At 34.7% G+C, this 18,968-nt stretch overlaps 1 protein-coding gene across 1 annotated transcript; it reads right to left on the reverse strand.

Annotated features, from left to right (window-relative positions):
* Nucleotides 1–7,741: 7,741 nt before the first annotated feature.
* On the reverse strand, nt 7,742–17,791 carry LOC145661983 (uncharacterized). The gene is made up of 3 exons (XM_081727328.1): nt 17,660–17,791; nt 11,277–12,131; nt 7,742–8,280 (listed from the first exon to the last, which is right to left on the reverse strand). The coding sequence occupies exons 1-3, from the start codon at nt 17,716–17,718 to the stop codon at nt 7,788–7,790; spliced, it is 1,407 nt and encodes a 468-aa protein (XP_081583454.1). The 5' UTR covers nt 17,719–17,791; the 3' UTR covers nt 7,742–7,787.
* Nucleotides 17,792–18,968: the final 1,177 nt, after the last annotated feature.

An 18,968-nucleotide genomic window follows, 5' to 3' on the forward strand; every position in this document is an offset into this window, starting at 1 on the left:
AAAAATAATACTTTTATGTTACTTCACCTACATTGTACAATCTGTAATGGAGGCAGGTACGGTCATCGGAGGGAAGTGATGTCATTTCTTGCCGTCTGAAGTAGTTTAGAGCTAGCATAAGGTGTTGGGAGCACGAGTAGAACCTTGCATCACGGACAAAATTCGAACTTGGATATATAACCAAAACCTACAAACTTTGGTTTCTTATGACACGGGAACATTCACTGGATCAAGAAAGAACTAAACTCAGAGAGACAGCCTATTATCCTGAAACCAATAAACAGTTTTACCTTCAATTCAAATTGACGTTGAAACTTCCAATAAACAAACTGAACCCCAATAAAACAATTCAAAAACGTTTGCTAAACATATATTGCTAGGATTGAATGTTTTGTTTCTTTACCTTACTTTTATACACATTACGTGATCCTTACGTAAATGGGTATTTGAGTGAACCACGTTCGATTCCCAGCGGAAGCTAATGTGGTTTGTTTCCATGCTAAACTCTAGATCTTCATCTCATAAAACATTGTTGCTCATAAGACTGCTAAATTCTAATCTAACAAATCAACCATTGCTCACAGTTATTGTACCTTGGCTAGATTGTCTTGTCCTCTAGTAAAATGTGCACCGGTCTTATATTTGTTAAACCATTGTTGTACTGTGTGTTCATTCACTCACCATATCTCTGCCAAATGGCTGACATAATTTCTTCCCATTTCACTTACACTTGCTCTTAGTTTAAACTAGAAAACAAATCATACAGGCTTCTAATAGATATTGCTGTTTTACATTATCATGTTTGAATTGCTCTCACTGACGTTCCCGTTTAATGACTACGTTCACAACCAGTACTCCACAATGGGGACCATTAACTAACACGTCATCTATCTTTTATTTTTAAACCTTGAAACAAAGCGTATGAGCGCATGGAGTTGCACCACGTGGAAATCCGATAGCATTAAAATATTTGGCTACCTTACAAATTGTCCTAGATATCTTTAGTGGTAGCGTAATCACTAAGAGCTGGATCCTCGGTGTACACTACAAAACTTTCGCTTTCTACCTTTATTCCAATGCAGCTCTAAGGAAGGGCTGTGCGATAATTCAATATATTGAACTATCGAACAATATTTTCAAATATTGACATCGAATTTTTTATCAATATTTCAATATATTTCGTTATTTTTCAAAATTTTGATATTTTTCAATATTTTCCATCTAATACAGCAAGCTATATAAAATGGGAGTGATCGTGTGTAAGATTGCATCCTGCAAAACCGGCTGAACCATTTAATTGCTGGTTGGAATAGAGTTTAGCGTTCCTTTCAGCATCGAGGATATATAAGACGTGGATCTATAGTTAAAGCGGGATCCGAACCACATTAGTTCTTACCAGGAATCTGAGACGTTTGAAATGTATTTTGGAATATAATTATCACCTACTTCGAAGATGTGTTTATATTATTACTTTGATTAAAATATGTATTTATTTTGAATTACATGGCGAAGTGTTTTAGTGTCTGGCTGTATGTTTTAACATTAATCATTCTTTCAGTAGGCATAAATGTACCAGTAGATTGTCGTGGCAATCACAGAAAAATGTTTCCATCAGCTTGCGGGTTGAAAATGAGGTTTTAAACTTTTTAACTTTTAGAGAATGTGTATGACGCTGTGACTGCTGACTTGGACTCTGCCGTATGGTGGAACACATGTCTTACCCTCTGTCACAATGGAGTCCACGAACGCATCTCCAGTACACTCTTCTAGAGAGTTCAGCGGGTAGGAGAGTTTAGCGGGTATCCCATTGGTTTGATTTTGAGTTCGTCAGTCAATTGTTTCGGAACCCACTGGTCACACAACTTTTTATGCCCTAACCCAATCACAACTTTATGAATAATGTTTCTTGAAACATCAGGAAACATCATACATAATTGTCACCGCCTGTACATACGCACCTCAGCATCAATGCGATTGCGAAGGTCATCGGTGATCGTGGACTGTCTCTCGCTGTCTTCGTCGTGAATATCACGTCGACCTTCTGTGGAACCATGGAATAACTTCGTCACATTTTACCGATTAATTACGTTCTCGTACACAGACAATATTTGTAAATGGATTGATGAGCATTTTCCTTGTGCCTTCAAAAACCTGTTCACGCTGCAAGCTTCACATCTGACGGGATTTGGTATTGCTAGTGCCACTTCCAATGCGTGCTTCTCAAGAAGACTTATTGCAGCACTGACAAATCACTCCAAATCTTCATCGTATGCAGTGATGCCAACCTGTAACACTATAAAATCCCATCTCGAAAGCCAGAAATTCCCATTTTGCTCTTGAATTTATCACACTATACTAGTATGAAAGTTTGGCCAGAGTGTAGAACGTCAAAAGTTGTGTATTGAGTTTGTTTATGGAAGTGATCAACAAAGTTGATCGGAAGACCGAGATAATCAAAAATCGGTTCCTCGTGTATTCCTATGGGAGTAATTATGGATCTAATCGCTGCTTAATAGACTATCCGCAGAGCTGTTGATATTCGCGACAAAGTACTAATCTGTCTACCGAATATAATGTCAGCATTAAAATGAATGATTTTCTATTTGACATATCTAAAGATTTAAATATTTTCTGTTTTCAGATATTAACTTGTCTTACTAAAACATTTTTGAATGAGGAACGGAGAGGGAAGGGAAATGTAAAATTCAAAGTTTCAATTTTCACGTTATGTACACTTTGACAAACCAAACTCCTAAAGTTTTCTATAAGTTCGAAACATGATCCCTGTAAGTTCCGTATATAACACATATCCTTTGAACCTACAGATAATAGGCTAGACTGAAAGTTCTGACTTAAGTACTTCATACTTGACTTATCCGTAGAGGAATGATAACTGGCAATATAAAAGAATATATCACCCTAATTAGAAGAAGTATATTATAGCGTAACATCATTCAAATTCATAATACCATTTCATCTCTTTGCAGTGAACATATACGAGCTGCGTTCGTCAGTTATTTGGTAGAAAAAATATAACATATTTGGTACCTATTTAGTCAATATTCGTAAGAATTTTCAGCATTGAAATAGTTAACAGGGACTATATTGAGCAGAATGTATTGATTGTGAAGATTCATTAGAAAAGTAACGTACAAAGTAAATACCATTGATCTTTCTATGGGCGTGATGAATGTAGTGAGTGAACAGTACCGAGACTAGTAGCTACTAGCAGCACAAAAGCATATATGGATTATATTTTCTGATGTCTAAGTCACCGAAACTAAAATATATTTCATTTAGAAATATATTCTACACTGTATTATTTGGGGGGGGGGTAAATTGTCTGCGACATATTTTTACCCAAGGAGTCAAATATAATGAACATAATCTCTCACACCTCTGAAGATAACTTGAATTTCTTTCTGCTGTAATTATTTCGTATTTTGTGGTAAATAGTGTTATATATAAACGTCACTTTTTGTGCGACTTCTATATCCAAAAATAATAATGTAAAAAAAATTCGTTAACTACAGGAACGTTAATATATAGTAAGATCATGATAGTAAGTGAGTAGAATATACTTATGGTATTGCCGTTACCTTGTACTAAGGAAGTACTCGGTTCTAAATCCTGCACCTGTTACCTTGACGCTTTCTCTGATTTCACTGCAGTAATATTATACAATTAGTGACAACTTGAATTCCCAACTTTCATTTCCCCGACAATGGCTTGTAAGGAGATTGACACATCCTCAAGGCCGTATACACACATAAAGGTATCAATATAAAAATTACGTATCTTTATTGTAAAGCAAAATTATATTAGTCTATGAGTAGTACTAAATGCAAACTTCAAAACACTTAAGTGTTATGGATTGCATAAACATATAGGCGAACATATTCCTAATCCTCATTGTGAACGCAAGACTCCTCAGTACTAATTCCCAATAGTTCACTCACACTCAGGCTAATAGTTGTCATTAGCTGCACTCTCTTCTACCTGACTCCAAGAAGCTAGCACTAGCATTCAGCCAATTTGCAGTCGAGCCGAAGACTTCATAACATAACACGTATGGAACCCTCTGCTATCTATCTTTTGAACGTTGTTTACTACCAATTTTATGAGTCCCTACGCTCCCCGATCATAGTCCCTATATCCTGATTTTACACAGTATTTTCAAAAGTTTTCGTATAACGGTGTTGAGTGAGCAAAGCATTTACTGTGAATCTATTATTTCGGCATGAGAGCTTTGCAGCCGTGTGTCAGAGATACTCCTACCTAAAACAAAAATTGACAATAGTTGGATCGGCATCTCTCAAATACTGCACATGATATATCAAAATTATAATACTTAAAATGGATATACAAAAAGATATTTTGCAGTGGATATTGCATAATATAAACAAAAGTGTGGAAAGTGAAGTAACATATTGGTTTTATTTGACAGTTAGTTAGTTAGTTTTTCAGACATAGAGAGTCAATGAAGTGATAGAAATAGGAAAAGAAAGCAAGTTATATATATATATATATAGTACCTTGTTGATGTGTTGAAGTTTATAAAAGCCAAAATGTCATATTTAGAAAAGAGTCTACGATCGTTTCTTATGCGCCATTCTTGCTCGTTGGAATAGCAAAGATGAGTACTATATAGCTCCTACTGAGCGACAATTGAGCACAGAAGACCGTGCAAAAGTGTCGTCGTAAATGCTTTTCCAATTTCGTCTCAATTTTAAGAATTATAATTAGAAATATCATTTACAGTATTCTCGGATAGCGATTAAACTGTTATGCTATTGGGAGAATTACCTCTGCCACACGACAACAAAGTTCTATGTCTATGTTTTAAATTTCTATATCTATGTTTTATATTGTCTATGTTTTAAATTTCCGAGTTATGAGCAGTCAAATTTAGCGTTATATTTTCCAAAACAAAAACTCATACACTGAACTCAACAGATCGAGATCCAACTTGGCAGAATAGTAGACCTTGATCTGTATCATAAGTTTGTGAGATATTATATTGTGTAGGATTTGACTTTACGAGTGAAGAACGACCAAATTTTGCGTCACATTTTCGAAAACAAAACAAAAAAAAAACACCATACTACATTCGGAATAATCACTGAATTCACTTGATCATGATCAAATTTATCATACTAAAAGACCTTGGTCTGTGATATAATTGTAAAATATTGTTGTGTGGCCTTTAGGTTACAAAACATTTACCAAATTCATCCGATAGAGATTGAATTTGGTATAGTGACCTTGAGGTGGCGCCTGTGAAATAATATGTTGGGCTGGCTTTCGGTTCCCGAGTTATGAACAATGTAAAGTCAATTTTAGAGCATTTCTTGTTTTTTGAAGACTAGTGAAATATTTTCCGTTTCCCCTTGAATTACCTACTTTTTTCGTGCAGACAAGAATGTTACGTATTTCCCTTTTCAAACTGTTTAAACTGTCGTTATAAGGACTGTACCCAAAAGGGACACAAGTGGCCATAGTTCCTACTCAAACGATGCTTTCTCAAAACAGCATGACTATAGCTCGAAAATGACATTCATTGAAGATCACACCCGAATTAATATCGTAACAATATATTTAATACTTTCTGTTTGAACTCGTACATAATTTCAAGTATGACCCCTCGAAAATATCCTGAGGACTGCACTGGCTTAATCCTCCTCCAAAACTTCCTGAGTACGGTAATTGGTCATGTGAATTCATTCCACTTGGCTTCTCTTTCATCATCCAACTTTTTTTTTTTTCTAGAAAGAAAACTTAAGTTGATCCGGGATAATATTGGAGTAAGGGAGACGAAAGAATCGAAAGTGCTATTCGGTCATTGATGTTTATACTGCATTCGAAATAATCAGTAAGAAGTAGGAATACAATACTCGTAGGAATAGGAGTACATTAACTATTTATTGATTTTAGAAAAGCTTACGACTCGGTTATCAGTGAAGCATTGTACAACATTCTTACAGAATTTGGAATGCCGAAAAAGCTAGTTAGATTAATTAAGATATGCTTAAATGAATCCGAGTTTTCACGTCGAGAATGGCCTGAAACAAGATGTGTTGTCGCCATTATTACTCAACTTTGTCCTAACATACGCAATAAGGAAAATCAAAGATAGCAACCAGGGCCTTGAGTTCAATGGTACTCACCAGGTTATGGCGTTTGCCGATTATATAAATTTAATAGAGGATGATAGGAGAACAGTAGAAAGAAATGCAGAGGTCTTATTAAACGCTTGCAGGGACATGGGTTTAGAAGTAAATGCATCGAAAACTAAATACATGGAAGTGCGTCGGGATCGTAATACAGTAAATTAAGGATGTGTTAAAATATCAAAGAATACTTTTGATAAAGTGGATATTTTCAAATATCTAGGATCAATATTAACAGACGAAAACCATATTCACGAAGAAATTAAATGTCAACTAAAAGCATGGAATTCGTGTTATTATTCGGTTCAAAATTTCTTGTCGCGAGTTCTGTCGAGGAATCTGAAGCTTAAAATATATAAAAGGATAATCATGCCTGTTGTTCTGTATGGTTCCGAAACATGGTCGCTTACTCTGAGGGAAGAACATAGACTGAAAGTATTTGAGAACAAGATCCTGAGACTAATATTCGGACCCAAGAGAAACAGGAATGGGGAACGGTGGAAACTTCACAACGAGGAACTACATAATTTATATGGTTTACCAAACATTATTAGAGTACTCACCAACTACCCACTATAATTAAAAACGGATAAACAATGTAATGATCTGTTTACTTGTTATGGGCTTTGAATGAAGTGAAAGTTTCTTAATTATAATTTATATTACTTCCTAGTGATTTTAGTGATTTTTAACCTTTAATGAAGAATATCAAGAATTTTTAAATGCAATATATAATTTTACTTGATCGTATATATACAGGGTATCTGATGAAGCCAATATGTTCAGTTAGTTGGCGAAACTGTCACACATTTATTATTTTATAATAAACGTTGCTTTCCTCAGCAAATTTTATTTTAGTGTAAGTTGTATACAGGATGTTTCAAAACAACACCGATAACGTTCTTGGGAGGTGATTCCTGACACCGAGATAAGACTAAAAGTATAGAACGACCTGGGTGCACAAATGCCTTTTTTTCCCCGGAGTTATAGGCTGCCGAAAACATGAAAAAATGAACTTTAAATGTCCATAGTTCCAAAACTATGGAACCTACCGTAGCCGGATCAAGACTTTACTTAGGAACTAATATGTGTCCTATCCAAAAATCCATGTTTCAGAATCATAAGGTACTCACACAACAATTTTTATAGAGGAAGTTTGGGTATGGGAGTATAATTTGAAGTACTCACCAACTTCCACATCCCAAATGTTTTGTTCTCACTTGGTAATAAGAAATGTAATGAGTCACATCAAACGCTTATCAACTTATTCTTCGACTAAATTTGTATTCCCATTTTATTAGAAAGTGATCATTCACTACCTTCCAAAGACACCAATTACAAAGCAGAGGTTTCTTAATCTGACTGCAAAGTCGCTGCAAATCAATTTCAAATTTTCCCAAGTACGCCACTGTTGCCGATTAAGAAACAGTGAAAATCTACTTACTTTACAACGTAATCGACTGTCAGACGACGAGACGATAAAAGTTTTTTTTTTTTTTTTTTTTTAAGTATGAACGTGAATTTTCATAGTTAATAACGTACGCTAAGTGTTGAATACAAAACATAAACTCGTTTTTGTAGAAATAAATACATTTATTTGACTTTTATTCTGTAAATTCACATTCTGAACGTAACAGCATTTTGAGGTTGAAAATTCTCAAACAAGAATGTTTGTCCGTTGAGTCTAATTTCTAAATCTTCAGATTCTGTTTCATTCTTGTTAAACACAACAATTCCAGTCGTGTTATCAGGATTCAAGAAAGCTACAGAGATAAGGCTTCCTGAGCTACCGAAGTTGTTAGGGCTTTCAATACGAACAGCACCTGCAGAGGCAGCCTTATTCATGTGTCCGATAATGTGATATTCAATGCTCCGTTCGAAACGTGAGTCATCCGAGTACAGAGTGATGATACCTCGGCAGTTTTTACAGCCACCTTCTCCCTCATATGTCGGTCCCCACATTTCATTTAGGACCAGATTCCACATGAGTACAGTCACAGCTCCGTTGCGTGTTTGCCCCATGAAGAGTAAGTCTATGTTGAAATTGAAGACTGCGGGCCAGTTTGTATCTCCGCTGGTGCCGGTGCATTCAGTGAAGTAGTAATTAGCACTGAAAGTATAGAAAAACGCAGTAAATCACCTGATTCATATACATTATATCTAACATTCTGTTCACAAATTTAAATGGGTGATTCCTGCAGAACCACTAGAACAGTCATTTCCATGTAACGTCAGTTTGCTGCTCGACTTCTCAACGAGAGGGAAAGAAACTGGCAGGTAATAAAAGAAAATCATGGGAAATACAGGCTTGCCAACCATTACGATAATTTAAGCTTTAATACTATATACGATAATGGTCTTGGGGTAATAGGTGAATATACGAAAATTTTAGAATGCACACTTTTTTGCAGTTTTTGAATGCAAATGAATTGCAGATGTGCATTAAATAATTATAAAACATACACACTGAGGTTTTTAACAGTCATTTCCGCTAAAAATAGATCAATAACGATTTGAGAATTGGCAAATGGCAACCCTGTATCTATTCTTTAAAACCAAATACATTTACGAGGAGATGAATATACTGTTTTTGTTCAGAGTAATGTTAATAAGGATTAAAAATATGTTGAGGACAGTGATACCGATTTGAAGTTCGAAACTGAATATTTCTAAATAAATTTATTATATATTATTGTTTTTATTAGTAATATTATACTTGTTTCTACAATTATTACGTGCATAAGGAATATATGATAAATTTTTGTAATATACGATAATTTTAAAGACGAAAACCGATAATTTCGTATTCTGGGGTTGGCAACTCTGGAGAGGTAAAACAGAACGTAGTCGATAATTTTACAGGCATACTATCCGCTAGAGATCTACACGAGCCGGGCTGGGCTTGGGCGGGCCGACACTGGTTTCTCTTCAGGTCGGGCCGGGCTGGGACCGATTAATTGCAATTCTTTAATAATTATTGACTTTCGTTAATTAGAATAAAGGCAAACGTTGAAGAAGTGTGCCCGTAAAAAATGTTACAAAATGAAACTTTTAAAATTTATCGGGCCCGGGCCGGGTTTGGGCCAAGAATTTTAAAAACATATCGGGCCGGGCCGGGCTCGGGCCGAATATCTCCAAAATTTTTCGGGCAGGAGCTGGGCCGGGCCTAGGTACATTCGGGCTGGATTGGGATCGGGCCAAAAAATTCAGCCCGTGCAGGTCTCTACTATCCGCATACTGTCAACACTTGCTCTCCTACGTCATCCCTTCCTCTCCTCTTCTTACTGCATTTCTCTCTCGTTTACTCAGATTGTAAAACAGCACTCTTACATCATATAACGGCAAGTTGGAAACAACTGCACTAGAGTATTCTATCATATCTTCCATTCATCTGTGACTTTTTATTTATTTATTTCTCAGGAAGAGTTAGGAGGCATGGTGGTGGTTCAGTGGTACAGCGTTTATATCTGGTGTGCGGGGTCCCTGGCTTGATTCCGCTTCCTGCTACTTTCATATTCCACCAATTATTCTATCATCATTCACTTGCCCTAATTCTGGTCTCCCTTAGCCTAAAGAGCATAATCGTAGGACCTTAAACTGAAATATTTTATTCTCGTTTTCGGGAATTGTTAGGTTCAAATTTAACACGTTTACTAATAACAAACATAGAGGAGCTGCTAAAATTTATGAAGATCTATTAAGACCAGTTATCAAATTTGGTCCAACTCAATGGCCAAAATCTACTTTGACCGATTTTAATTAACATTGGTATGATGATAAATTCATAATCTACTTAGATGGCCTAATAAATTTAGTCGAGATAGGTCAAAGATAAAGTCGAAATTTGGTCACCTCAGAAAGTGAAATCAGCGGAAACTTTCATTTCACATGAACATCAAAATTCATATTATAATTGTTGAGAGACCTCTTAGGTGGCTTTTATTTTAAAATGGCATTCTAATTGTAGTAGTTCATGAAATATTTACGGAAAATAATCAAAATTGCGTGAGTCACATTTGAGAGAATTGTTTAAATAAACTCTTTACCAAGAGCCTATTCACCCCTTGTGAATTTTTTAAAGTAAAATGAGATATAATGTGTTGTAGGGTTGTTATTGAATTTTTTTCTTATGAAATATGAACCAAATCGTCGAAAAGAAACTTAACCCCAAGAGCAAGCTACAACTTCCAGATTTTTTTTTTTTTTTTTTTTTTTCAGAAAAATGACATGTCAGTGGTTCCCGACCGTTTTGAAATGACAACACCACTCTTTACTGAAAGGTTACGACATCGCAACACAATTCTTTGATTTTTTATTATTAATAATTTAAATTATAATAAAGTAATATTATTTCTATAAAGTAGTGATTCTATGCAGGACTGAGCACTGTTGGTGCAACTGAAAGCATTCTGTTTTAAAAGTAATTTTAATTAAATTATTAATATTCATGATTTTTAAATCCTAGAATTTCGCCACTGATCTGTGTGTCAGGACACACTGGTTGGGAACCACTAACTCAGCGGTGTAACAAGAGGGCTCAAAGGAAAATTGCTTCTGAAATTCTGCTAGAAGATATTGGAGGGCACCGAAGGCGTATAACGTTTATTCTGCATAATTTTACACCTATGGTACATTCAGGATGAAACTGACCAGCGATGGATAAGTCGAAGAGATACTGAAGTTTCCACTATACCTTTCGGATAAAATATCTTATGGCTTACACTACCTAGGAGAGCCCAAAAGGATAATGTTTAGCTGAAAAAGCAGTTACAGTGGATTCACTGAGAGAAAACATCAAAATGTCGAATGGAGACATCACACTGGATACATTACAGAACATAGCTCGTGTAGTAGTTCAACAGCTTCAAATGCTCATGATGATGATTACTTGTAACACCTACATTGATTTAAAAATAAATTTGTCAAGTAACTTAGATTTTCCTCTCTAAATACAATAGAGAAAATTTTATAGTAGTAATATTTTCTACTTTAAAGTGTGCATATATGGTGTTGGGACTCTTCGGTATGTAGCTAAGATAAAGAAGCTGCATCAATGTACATTTAAAAGGAGATAACTACTAACTACTCAATATATTCAATACTTACTCTGGGTGAGCCTCATGAACAATCTGTGGAGCATTCGGATCACCATCATAGCAGTGAAACGCAAATCCATCAACATATTGTCTGGCAACTCTGTCATTTAGCACCTGAATAGGATAATTAGTGTTGTCCCAGTTAAAATCCCAAACTGCGATCTTTGTTTCAAGGCCTGCATCCTGAAGCTTCGGTCCCAAAGACTTAATAAGATTGGTCTCCGCATCTGCATCAAGCCTCATCGACGGATAATTGATTTCCAGCAGAGGTTCATTTTGTAAAGTCACTGCATCAATGAAAACACCATTTTCTTTGAAACCTTGGAGGTATTTAATGTAATAATTAGCATACACATCTGTGAATTGAGTATCAAAGGATCCTGCATTGAAATCATTACTGGTCTTCATCCATGGAGGGGCTGACCAGGGAGAAGCAATTATGTTCAAATCGGGGTTAATTTCTTTGGCAGCCAATATAGTCGGAATTACAAATTCTAACTCTGATTCAATGCTGAAATTCTTTAAGTCAGGATCATACTCGTCATCAAACGTGTAAGCAGGTCCTCGTGCCATAAAGTCTGAGGCTCCCATTGGTAAACGAATATAGCTAATCCCCGCTCCTGACGTAGTATTGAACAATGCTTGCAGCAATTCTTCTCTGTATTGGCTATAGTGAATAAGGTAAGCTGCTGAATTGGTTAGTGCTGCGCCATAACCCTTGATTGTTTGATAACGTTGTGACGGGTCTACTTCCACGACAGCTCTTCCGTGAACTGAATTTACAGGAGAAAGACATCCTTGAGCTTGTCCTGCTTGATCATCCTGATAGTGGTCTTCAGGATTTGTCACCCAGTATTCAAGCTGCCTGCAAAGATAACCAAAAAGAGTTATTTAAATTTGATACACAATATATGCGAAAAATAAATTAGGTTTACAAGTATATAAATATTGTTTTGGAAATTAAAAGTGAGTCAGGTACTTAACTTTATAAGAAAAGCTAACATACTCTTAAATATTATCGGCAAGGTTGAGTAACTACTTTAAATAAATTTAGATATGTATGAGAATGTATAAGATCATACAAGAAGGGTAAAGAGTCAGAGTACACTATCCCTAACAGCGACCGAAATTTGAGAGTGTGTTTTGGCATGTAACCCATGTCTCTGGCCTATTTAGAGATAATAATTCAAAGCACCAAATTTGAATATATAGGGTGTTTCGAAACAACACCGACAACGTTTGGAAGGTGATTCTTGACATCAAGATAAGACAAGAAGTATAGACCAAACCTGGATGCACAAATGCTTCCTTTCGGAGTTAAAGGCTGCCGGTAACACGAAAAAATGAACTTTAAAGGTGCATAGTTCCAAAACTATGGGACCTATCGTAGTCGGGTCAAGAATTTACTTAGGAACTAGTTTGTGCCCTATCCAATAGCCAAATTTCAGAATCCTGCGCTACTTCTGCAATAATTTTTATAGAGGTAGTTGGTGAGTATTTCAGGTTATATGCCAGAAGAAAAACTGTAAAACTTGTTGCATGAGTACTTTAGGATTCTGAAACACGTGTTTTTTAGGTTTTTTTTTTTTTTTTTTTGATAGCGCACATATTAGTTCCTAAGTGAAGTCTTGACTCGACTACGGTAGGTCCCATAGTTTTGGAGCTATTGACCTTCAAAGTTGATTATCTCATGTTTTTGGCAGCCTATTACTCCGAAAGTAATCATTTGTGCACCCAGGTTAGTCTATACTTTTCGTCTTATCTTGGTGTAAGGAATCACCTTCCAAACGTTGTCGGTGTTGTTTTGAAACATTCTGTATATTTTTGTCTATAATAAAGAGCCCAGGCTGGGTATCAAATCTTCATACTATATTGACCTGTTTCTCTTTCCCAAAGTAAAAAGTACAATATGATTAAAAGAACATGTCTAAAAAGATCTTTACTGACATTACACCATCTTCTATATTACATTTATTTCACCATGTATCGAAATTCTTAATTATTTCTGTTTTGTTCAATATTGAAATGTCCCACGTAAAGCCGCTTTAGAGACAATCAAACAAAAGATAGATTTATAATAATTTTTAATTGACACTCTACATTTGTATGAAAGAAAGAATTCTATTTATTTTTTCTAAAAGCATAGAGAATATATTATTGCTCTACTGTACTCATTGTCATCCTTAATTTTTTTTATTGGCGTCGGGGGGGGGGGATGAATCAAAATCAAAATCCTCTTTCCGACGAAAGTTATATATGCAAAGTAGTATAGTTTCTTTAAATATATTTGACTAAAATCTGGAGGGACGCGTCCCCCACACCCCCCGCTAACGATGCCCGTGCTGTACTACTGTGCAATATAATCATTACTAAAATATTGACTCAAACGACTTGGCGTTGATGTCACTATCTGTCAATCATAATTTTCCTTTCATTATTAGACTCTGTCCTTCAACCATTCCCTTCCTTTTCGTCATTCGTTTATCATCTTCTTTAGGCCGAAGGCAGTATCGTGAGATGTAAAATTAAACAATACAATACAGTTCGTACAATAGGTGTAATTACTAAAACAATAGCAACCAAATCAATAATGCCATTTGTTATTGGACTAATTTAACTTTTTGAAAGGTAGCAAGTTCTTTATCTCATTACTCTAACAAACCTGCTCTTCCTGTTGGTCTAGTGGCTAGAGCGCGCGCCCTGTGGTGCACGGCTCCCAGGTTTGATTTCCGAAACAAAACTAACGGAGTTGTTTCATTCTTCTAACGGTGTTGATTTCGTTCTCCTAACGGTGTTTCCGGTCACTTAACGGTGTTTCCGCTCTCCTAATGTTGTTGTTTTCGTTCCCCAACGATGACTCTCATATTTCTGACAATTACACAGGTGCACGTTATACACACACATCTAAAGAGTTATACACATAATACTTGGGGTGCCATCCGTATGTGAACTATTCTGTAGAACAATTCTTTGGTGCACATGGTTCTCGGGTTCGACTCCCGGTGAAAGAGCTTTGAATATAATACAGTTGTTCAAACCCAAATCCAGACAAATCAATCAATTAACAATTAACTAATTGACTTTTTATTGTAAAGATAAAAATTACTCCTGGAAACTATTCTCATTTCATTGTTCTGCCATTTTATAGTCATCAAAAGTAGTTTTGATTTATGCACTTTAGTCTTTCATAAAATTTCACTTATAGACTGAAAACTGAACAAAACAAGAATTTTCGAAACGATCCAAAAAATGGATCAAAAGATTGCGATCTTGGTCAAGAACTTTTTCAAGGACTTGGTCAAGGAATGATAAAAAAAATGCATTAATAAGATTTTACCTTGGCCAATAATTAGTTTTCAGATCCGGGACCATAAAATTTTTGAACGGCTCCTATATCGAGTTTTTTTTTTTTTCGGAATAAGCATATCATACTGAGTTAAGCGATAGCTTGGGTTTGGCTACATTATACAAGTATGTAATTCTCCAGATATAAAGACTACAAGAAAATTTTTGATTAACTTATATTCTAACTTTCGATGCATTTTTTGATCAGGAGTCACCACAAAATTTTTAAACGGCCCTTATTTTTATTTTTTATTATTTTTATTTATTTATTTATTTATTTTTACTGAATAAGCACATCAGACTGAGTTAAGTGATTGTTTGAGTTTCGCTACACTATACATAGTGATAGTTTCTCCAAGTATAAGGCGTACAAAAAACTTTTTGCCTGAAATATATTGGATCTTTTGATCCAGCAAGTAAAAAATGTTCCATTAAAAACGAACATACTATTCAAGGTAAACTATTTATCTTGATACGCTCTTGTAGCTTATAAACTAATAGAAAGAAAAACACGAAATTTTCCCAAATGCAAATACTGGCAGAGGGACATTGTTTAACATACTCTGCAATAGCACTAAACTAACAGTGTTGTCAACCCAACATAAAGTTTTCTTATTTCAATACACATTTCAAATTTACATATAAAATCGAAATTTACATTACCACACTTATTATTCAGTGTTACAAACTAAGGATATTAAGTATCACAAATATCTTCAAACATCCTTATTGTGGAAGACTGTACAATAGTAATAACACAAGTGAGATGGACATGGTAATGCACATCGAAAATAGCTTATTGTTAAATACTACGACTATGATATGAGGAATTTCTAATAAATACAAAATTTCAATGGATTTAAAAATTGACTTATTTCAAAAAGTTTTCTTTCGAAAATCAACTTAAGTATCACTCATACCTAATCACGTACACGGATTTTAATGAGTGTGAAGATCATACTGACGTTTACATAATTTGATAACTCAAATTGTTAATAAGATATGGTGAACATTGTAAACGTTTGCAACAATACTTAAAAGTTGTAGTTGCGATAAGCACACACACACACCCACACACACACACACAGAGAGAGAGAGAGAGAGAGAGAGAGAGAGAGAGAGAAACTAATGCTGTAAAGTTATATAAACAAAGATAAATAGCAATATCTTTTGAAAATTCTCACAAATACGCTATTTTAAGCAGTATAATTACCTCTGAAACCGTTTGAAATATAAAATTGCTGTAAACGACGTTATGACCTTTACACTTACTGAAAATTACCTGCGTGACTGGATGTTATACTTACCTAAATACTTTATCGAAATAAAGTCTTGTAACAAAATTCAAAATTTTAATCGTTCCTAACTTTCTTTTCATTAATCGAAATGCATCTCATTATGACCATAACATTGGACACACAATTACTTAGGACCTCCATTACACGTGCACAGAACCGGCAATTTGCCGCCCCATGCAATGGCATCATTTACAGCTCTCTCTCTCCAGAAAGAATAAATCTTAAAAGCCACAATTTTAAGTATGCTACCCCACTATAAACAACGAAGAGGAGGGAAAGAACATACTCACTCAAAAAGACCTAAACACTACAAAAAATACAATCTCGTTGTGTCTGTTTTATTTCTTTCTTTAAATAATAATCTAGTATTTAGTGAAAGATAAAGCAAGCACATCTGGGTAATCCTTTTTATTGAATTCAATATCAAGCTTCAAGCTCAATATATCAACTTGCAATTCCAGTGGAACTAGCTCTTTTATCTTTATTTCTTGATTTTCCTTCTACATTTGTTAAAATAATAAAAAAAAAAGAATTCTTTTCACCTTCAATGACAGGGAACTTGTTTGTGACAAAGACTAGTTTTCATATCAAAACTGTGATAACTAACTAAATAGAACAGGTGTTCGCTACTCTTCGAGAAATGAGTTTTGGTATTTGACAACAATGAAGTAATTCATGCTGGGATGTGTTTGACAATTTACTTTAGCACTGTCCATGTGATCTCAAACTGATGTGATCTAAACATGATTTATGAATGTAGTATTCAAATAGAAGGTCAGCTTAGTAAATTTAACTAGCATCATCATGAAGTCTCTTTCCAACGGGAAATATTTATTTTAAATAATATAGTTATGACAGATTTTGCCGCCTCATGCAAATACCCGTGTTGCACATATAGTAGAGCCGACCCTGTACGTGCATTATTTGTTCTAGAAGCCTCCAAAATGTGAATGTTTGTGATACTAAAGCGCTCTTAGTTTGTAATATTGATTATGATCTCGTATTATAAGTTTCCGTTGGTTGGAAATATGTAATAACCTGACATGATTATTTTTATATATATATATATATATATATATATATATATATATATATATATATATATATATATATATATATATATATATATATTATGGGTTGGCAATTTTGTTAATCTGGTGGTATTGAAAAGTGCGTTAAACGATGTCCCTTTCCTGATATTAACATCGTACAAAATTTCAGCGTTTTCGTTTTAGTAGTTTAAATTAAGGCCGTTTCACAAAGCCGTTTCAATATGAATAGGTCACCCCATATGTCATAATATTCATATTGGTGTATTTTTGTTTATGGATACTACCTTATACAACAGAAGTTCTTCATTTACCGAAATTAATACATTTGCGTCCGTTACTATTGGCTTAATTCAATCAACGCAAGTCAAAAAGCTAACAGGCATAGTTTGACACATCAAAAGGTATTAATTAACGCCTGTATGTCCCCTGTGTCATGTCTGTGTGTGGCTCAATTCTTTCTTGTAAACAAAGAAAGATGTTTAGAATTTTAACAAAAGAAACACTGACCAAAGCTTAAAATAAAGTGTGTTTTAAGCTTTGGTCAGTGTTTCTTTTATTAAAATAATCAATCCAAAGCCATGGATAGTCTTACTATGTTTAGAATGTTGAGTTATAATTTTATAAATTATTTTATTACACTTTCTCTTTAGAATTAAGATATGTTCACTCCTACAATATAATTAAATAAATATAATTACCCATCAGGACAGGCACAGAAGAAACCCTTCACAAGTAGAAGCAATACGAAAAGTCTCATGGTAACTTTTCGAGTACCATCAAACTAAATGACTCGTCTTGTTTCTTGTCGTAAGAAATGATATGCGGATGTTTATTCACACAAGTGTTAAAAAAGTACCTTTGATAAGTTGATTCATATCTTTCACCACACCTGTTGTTGTCTGTCAAGTAATGGAAGATTTTTGATAAGACTATAAAAGATAATACAATGTTATCTGATAATATGCTTCAGTTTCATAACATAAAAAAACAGATTGCTCATTTAAAGCATAGATAACATGTATCTATTAGTAAAGTAACTGCAAGTAATATTGAGACAAATAGATCTATGATTGACATTAACAACCTGAAGAATAATTATGATGGTATCACATCTATGAGGTCCAGCTAGGACCAATTTGACTATTTCTTTCTTTAAGTAAGTTTCTTTTAAGATTGTGGAACAATGATGTAGACTTTCAAACGACTGAAATTCAACAGTGAATCACGAAGTAGCACCTATTACTTCCAGTTTCAATAAAACAATAAGGCGGGAGATAGGACTTGTTCTTGAAAAGCTGAGTCCTATCAAAACACTATGTCCTATCTCTTGCCGTTTCTGCAAAACGGCCAAAGAAAATATCAATATTGAAACCCTGCACTGACGTCTCCAACGAATCAATATTAAATCCGGAATTCATAGTGGATTTTTTGGTATTCCGGCTTTAGTAGAGAGAAGTAGGAGAACAGAAAGAACCTCTTATTCGGACACTGAATTCATATCAAAACACCGATTCACTCTGCCTATTACCATTTATTCTTTATGGTGATCATTCTTGATATCGAAAATTGGAGATTTCTACCACTTCCAGTCATGAATAGCAAATGCGAAGATTCTTCCTTACAAGATTTAAACTCCTACATCAAGTATTTCAAACTAGTAGCTATATGACTTACAAGCGCGGTTTTACGATCTGAGAAAAACAGAGAAATATAGTGAGGAAAGGAGTGGAGGTAATGACTCAAAAGAGCAAGTATTTGTAGTGTACGCGCTATCAAGGATTCATAAGAACTACGTATGTAAAACAAATTGATTGTGCTGTCAATATTTTTATTTTGCTTGTCACAGTTAAGTCCCAGCTTCTTTCCTGCCCACTGACAAGATGAGAAACAAACAGTAATGTCCCAGGTTGTTCAATTTGAAACAACTAGTCCATACTGACAAACCTTAGAGAAAGGATATGACATGTTTAATGCAAATCGATTAAAATTTTAATCGAATAATTTATC

The sequence above is a fragment of the Thermobia domestica genome, chromosome 10, assembly GCF_964235325.1.
Source record: "Thermobia domestica chromosome 10, izTheDome1.hap1.1, whole genome shotgun sequence".
NCBI classification, from domain to species: domain Eukaryota; kingdom Metazoa; phylum Arthropoda; class Insecta; order Zygentoma; family Lepismatidae; genus Thermobia; species Thermobia domestica.